The 6,268-nt window shown below is 39.8% G+C and overlaps 1 protein-coding gene across 1 annotated transcript; it reads right to left on the reverse strand.

Moving 5' to 3' along the window:
* Window positions 1-894: 894 nt before the first annotated feature.
* LOC122942021 (protein kinase C theta type-like) lies at window positions 895-4,064 on the reverse strand. Its single transcript, XM_044299516.1, has 9 exons — window positions 3,668-4,064; window positions 2,840-2,940; window positions 2,541-2,708; window positions 2,358-2,449; window positions 2,138-2,200; window positions 1,871-2,000; window positions 1,558-1,713; window positions 1,037-1,165; window positions 895-936 (listed from the first exon to the last, which is right to left on the reverse strand). Exons 1-9 carry the CDS (start codon window positions 4,062-4,064, stop codon window positions 895-897), a joined length of 1,278 nt encoding a protein of 425 aa, XP_044155451.1.
* Between the last annotated feature and the right edge of the window lie 2,204 nt (window positions 4,065-6,268).

The following is a 6,268-nucleotide window of genomic DNA, read 5'->3' on the forward strand; positions in this document are numbered from 1 at the left end:
TCGGTATGGTGAGGTCAAATCCGGTGAAGGTCAGTCCAGGTAAATTGTCATAATCCGGTGAGTAGTAGTCATCGGGTTAACTTTCCGTCTTTTGTCTTTGGTTCATAGCTCTTTGGCACACTTAGGTACACAAGTAACGTGGCTGAATATAGTTTTTTTTTTATTCAAGCCTTTTGTGATCCAGAGGAAGGCGAAACAAAACCCTTATGAGGTAAGTGCCAATTGTCCTCATTTTGGGGGAAAAAAAAATTCCTTCCTGACTCCAAATATGGCAATCGGAATAAATCCCTGGATCAATTACCTATGTCCGGTCTTAAATGTGTGCCACTTTTCTGTCCATAAAAGAACCTGAAGACTGTCTGACGTTCAAAGTCCATTTTTGTTCCAGAAAGTTATTAACCCATTGAGATAAGTCACATCTGAGTTTAGCCATGAGAACATCCATTAGGGGTTTGAGCATTCTCCATTTGTTGTAAATTGAACTAGCAAGGTGTAAAAGGATGTCAATAGGAGATTTTTCTTACATCATCTCCACACTTTCCTTGCCTTCCTCAGCAGGAGAACTTAACAGCTCAGGGACTATCATGGGTTCTCAAAGGCTTGAAGTCAAATCCGGTATAGGTCCACTAAATCTCGCATAACAGGCTGCACGAGTCCTGTGAAGGAGTTCTTCATAAAGTAGTGAGATAGGGACACTTTTGAAGGTCACTTTAGACTCCAGAAGAATAGTTGCAGGGAGTATATCACTGATGTAAGGAGCTGTGCTGTATGGGTTTGTAGCAGACAAGTCTTATAGATAATTGCTGTTGACATCATATTACTTTTGAGAGTACTGACGTCATAAATGGAGTTCCTGTTGGCTGGAACTTGGACTTCTACTGGCTGCCAGCATAGTTACTCCTGAGGGGCCTGGAGTCCAGGGTTTTTCTCTGATGGCTGCAGATAGATAATATCGTATATGAGATACAATACTGTTCCAAGTTAGTAATTGTACATCTTGTAAATAATTTCTGGTTACAAACTTCTGTGCACTTACATTGCCTGGTATGAATGGTGGTGGTATTTTAAGATCTTCCAGATCCCCCCAATCTATTTGCTGGAAGAAGGGATGTTGCCTTATGCAGCCATTTATGCCCAGTCGTCTGCTTGGGTCTTCGCACAGTAGCTGTGAATCAAAACAGTCCATGATTATTGTCTGGATATAAAATATAATGGAGGGGCCATAGGTGATGCCCACTTTGACAGTGGTAGCTCACTGTAATTCCCTCCCTAGACTTGTATCAGTTCCATATTAGGTTTAAAGAACTATGCCCCATAGTAGAGACAGCAGCCTTTTAGGTCTTATTCATACATGACAGTGGTGCTTCTCTCTTCTTGAGATTTAATGGTGTCTGCTTTCAATTTTCACATTGAGGAGATCATAATCTCCTTTGGCTACCACTGTGATGGGGCATCAACATGAAGACTTAAATGTATAATGCCCTCTCTTACTGAAAACGACACGGTCATTGTGTATAACATCCCTGTGCTCAGAAGTAAGCATCTCCTCTTCCTCACCTCCTCAATGATGTTCTCCGTCTCAGTGTCAAGATGATGTTCAGGTAAATCTGACACTTTGCAGTTGCAGGTTTTTGCTCCTGTTGTCAGCTGGTAAAGGACAATGCCAAAGGAGTACCAGTCAACAGCTGCATTGTACTTCTTCCCTGCAATGATCTGTCAAGAAGAAGCGAAGACTTCATTACATGTTATGGACAACTTGGGCAGTTTGTCTGTTTTGATACATGAGGCAGCACCTAGTATTCCCTATGTATGGAGTCTATATATCTATCAGTCTCACTATAGTTTATTGCTTCACTCTCTATACACTCACCTCTGGAGCCATGTAGCCCGGCGTTCCTGCATTTTTGTTTAATCCATCCATATTATTGATGGCCAATCCAAAGTCAGCTATTTTAAGATGACCTGAGGCGTCAATCAAAATGTTTGATGGTTTTATATCTCTGTAAAATAAAAAGTTAAGATTGTTCTCAACTATTCTTCTGTACCCAGAGTCCTTGTGAGACAGAAGTAGCACAGTGATGTGACAATATTACAAATCAAGCAGAAAATGGCTATTAAAGTAAAGAAATTTTTATACCGATGGATGAAACCCATTGTGTGCAGGAACTGGAGGCCTGATGTTATCTCAGCTGCATAGAATCTGTTGGAGAGGATATAAGAGAAGATGTTAGTTCTTAGATCTTTCAGATTATATGATTAGATATTATGTACAGACTTGTTACGGAGGGGGGTTTATAGTAAAGTTATTGGGAACTAAAATAAATTAAGAACGTTAACCATAAAACCATTGAACTTACCTGGCACTGGTGATTGGGAGACGTTCTTTTTTTCTGAGGTGGCTTCTTAGATCTCCTCCAGAAGCATACTCCATAGCAAAACACCAGTGCTTCTATGATAAATTGAAGATAGAAGAGACATTGATATTTATTCTACCTATTTTTCAGATAACATACAATGAATCACATCATTCATGGCTCTACCTTGGTTTGGAAAGTCATGCAGCTGTTCACCAAGAAAGGACTTTCAGATGTCAGCTGAAGGATTTTTTTTTCCAGCTGGAGCTGTTTTTCTGCTTTAGCTGAAAGTCCTTTGGTCACAATTTTTATTGCTAGCATCTTCTTGGTGATGTTGTCTGATGCTAGAAAGACCTATGTAGGACAGAATACATAAGGGTGATGGGTGTCATGATCAGAGAATATAGCAATATACATGTGTGTACTGTAATATATATATATATATATATATATACTTTATTTTTATTTTTTATGTTGCCACTTACTTTTCCATAGGCACCTTGGCCAATCATTCGCCCAAATGTAAACCTATTGATGGAAATTCGGTTTTCATCTGTAGGGCAGCTTTGAGGGACATTGCTCGGTCCTGATGGAATACAATAAGATATTATTTACTTATTAGGCAGTATTATCCCTGTTACATTGTAATACGAGGGCACAATTGAAGAAAAGAGGCACCGATTTCAAAGGAGTTTTGAAAAGACCCTGTAAATATTTGCTTTAAAGGGTCTTATATTAATATCTGGCTGCTAGTCATCATCAATTCCAAGCATCTCCAAATAAAAAAATCATGCCTGGTTTTCGAGACGGATGCTGCAGTGAAATCTTTAATATAATTAGATACTTCATAGTATAGTCATATTGACGCTACAAAAGAATACTTCTATGACTAAAAGCGCAGATAAAACATAACTTTAATAATTATCAGATAAAATGACATCTTTGTAACTCCAGATAGGGCACAAAATAATTTGGTTTAAATAAACCCTGATGGTGGATGTACTCCACACTTGAACCTATCCCTGGACACCCTGATGCACCCCGCATATTCCCACAGCAAAGCAGGTAATATGGACAATCACAATAAATTAGTAAGTGCCATGTATTAACTTTGTCTATAGGATAAAAGCCATTTTCTGAAGTGAGACAATCCCTTTAAGGGGGTTAAAAGAAATTCATAGTGATGAGCAAATCTTTAAAATTCTGTTGTCTATTGGTTCTCCCATCTCTTTCAACTCTAATTACAACTGGATTGTAAATGTATTTGTCATATATAACAAGCCATTTTAAGAAATCCCTTTCCCTCTCTCTACCTGGCCTTGGCTCCTCTTCCTCCTTGGACTTTGATCCGCCAGTTTTAGGCCTTTTCAAGGACCCACATGACCTATCTTCCCTCTTCCTTTTTTTAGATTCTTTCTTTGCATTTTTGCCATGTATCTCCTCGGGACATGGTCTTTTCTTTTTGGGCCCTGATGGTTTTGACCCATCTTCACTTCTCTTTCTGTCTCCATGTTCCTCTTTGGGACATGGTCTTTTGTTTTTGGGCCTTGATGACTTAGACCCATCTCCATTACTCTTTTTTCTCTCGCCATGTTCCTCTTTAGGACATGGTCTTTTATTTTTGGGTCCTGATGACTTTGACCCATCTCTACTTCTCTTCCTCTTTCCATTTGATTTAGGGTCTTCTTTAATTTTTTCTGAAGACCCCATATTAGCAATATTTGTAATCAGTTCACTGAAGTTGCCAGTTGAACAGTGAACGGTAATTTTGCCTGGACAGCATTCTAGAACCATATGATGTCATAAAAGAACATTGTGATGTCACCACTCTCTGATGGGTGCCATCATAACCTTTCTGCCCACTAGGGTTTTTAAAATGTAAGCGTGTATAGTTTGCACAAATAACAATTAGGTTGAATTTACCTTTTGAATTCCATTAAGTTAAATGAAGTTAGAGTTAGGGCTCATTCACCCAAAAGTGAAAAACGGGCGTCACACAGAAGTTTTTTGGTACCAATTAAAGTCTATTGGGCTACTCATATGGCTGTTTTTTTAAAGGGAACCTGTCACCGGGATTTTGTGTATAGAGCTGAGGACATGGGTTACTAGATGGCCGCTAGCACATCCGCAATACCCAGTCCCCATAGCTCTGTGTGCTTTTATTGTGTTAAAAAAACAATTTGATACATATGCAAATTAACCTGAGATGAGTCCTGTCTCTGACTCATCTCACATACAGGACTCATCTCAGGTTAATTTGCATATGTATCAAATAGTTTTTTTGACACAATAAAAGCACACAGAGCTATGGGGACTGGGTATTGCAGATGTGCCAGCGGCCATCTAGCAACCCATGTCCTCAGCTCTATACCTAAAATCCCAGTGACAGGTTCCCTTTTAAAGGCTAGTGAAGAGCGGGAAACAAAAATTAGGACATGTTCTATTTTGGGCTGTTTTCACATTGAAGTCAATGAGACCATTTTTAAGAGTGCATTTAAGGGTACTTTCACACTAGCTTTTTTCTTTTCTGGCATAGAGTTCCGTCCTAGGGGCTCTATACCGGAAAAGAACTGATCAGTTTTATCCCTATGCATTCTGAATTGAGAGCAATACATTCAGTATACATCAGGATGTCATCAGTTCAGTCTTTTTGACTGATCAGGACAGAGATATAACCGCAGCATGCTACGGTTTTATCTCCGGCCCAAAAAACGGAACACTTGCTTGAATGGCGCATCCGGCATTTTTTTCCATAGGAATGTATTAGTTCCGGATCCACTCAAAATATCGGAATGCCGGAACTGTCCTTCCGGTCTGTGCATGCGCAGACCGAATAAAATGTGAAAAAAATAAATGCCGGATCAGTTTTTCCGGATGACACCGGAAAGACGGATCCGGCATTTCAATGCATTTGTAAGACGGATCATGATCCTGATCAGTCTTACAAAGGCCATCAGTTGGCATACGGTTTGACGGATCCGGCAGGCAGTTCCAGAGACGGAACTGCTTGCGGGATCACTCTGCCGCAAGTGTGAAAGTAGCCTAAGAGTGCACTTTCAGTCAAGAAAAAGTGGTCATGGAGTTCTTGTACAGATTTGGCCCTGTGTCACTGCCATTAATTTTGCCCAGTTCCTGCATTCACTTAGTTATAAAATAGGAATTCCCACAAATATATGAGATGCCATACATGTGCATTATGTTGATAAAAGCTTCAGATACACCTCTAAAGCTCGATAAATAGGGTGCAAGTCAAGCCTCATGTCATATTCATAATTCCTTCTCACAGACCAAGGTACAGTTACATAAAGCCACGGGCCGACAATCATTGCAAATATGGGGTACCAGCATTCGTAAGAAAACTCATACCAAATAATTGTACTGTATAAACCTGCCACAGATTATCCAATGAATGAGCATGTTTGGCTGGCAGATCTCTTATCACCATACAGAGGGGATGATTGCTGCATGCCCTCTGTTTAACCATGAGCAGTTACCGGTAACAAACGGTTAGGTGGCAATAATAGATTGTAAATATGTTGATGCAACGTTAGAAGTGTGGAGTGATTATATGTAAAGACTCATCTAGTAATTTTTTGTTGTGGTGCCAAAAAATAATTCCATGCTCTTTCACCTACCTTATTTCCATGACATCAAAATAAACCATAAGGTTGACCTTCCCCCATCCACCATTCAGGCACACTCATTATATGCTCTTTACATAACTTTTTTGAAATATGTATGTAGTGTCCCACAACCTAAGGGTGGGCACTACTCAAGGGTCAATTGGGTGATGTTGTTCTCCACCTCCTGTGGAACATGGTCATGGTATTTTGTATTGCATTGTAATGTGTATTTTCCATGTTATCTCCTGTATACCAGGCCTGTTAGGGGTGTAGTTCCTCCTCCTAAGCTGT

The sequence above is a fragment of the Bufo gargarizans genome, chromosome 6, assembly GCF_014858855.1.
Source record: "Bufo gargarizans isolate SCDJY-AF-19 chromosome 6, ASM1485885v1, whole genome shotgun sequence".
In the NCBI taxonomy this organism is placed as follows: Eukaryota; Metazoa; Chordata; class Amphibia; order Anura; family Bufonidae; genus Bufo; species Bufo gargarizans.

Excerpts from the sequence above, each read along its gene's own strand:
- LOC122942021 (XM_044299516.1), bottom strand. The coding sequence starts at position 4,064 with ATGGGGTCTTCAGAAAAAATTAAAGAAGACCCTAAATCAAATGGAAAG. Across the intron at positions 1,714-1,870 it reads CGGGCTACATGGCTCCAGAG|ATCATTGCAGGGAAGAAGTA; the intron begins GTGAGTGTATAG and ends TCTTCTTGACAG. Across the intron at positions 1,166-1,557 it reads CGGAGAACATCATTGAGGAG|CTACTGTGCGAAGACCCAAG; the intron begins GTGAGGAAGAGG and ends TTTGATTCACAG.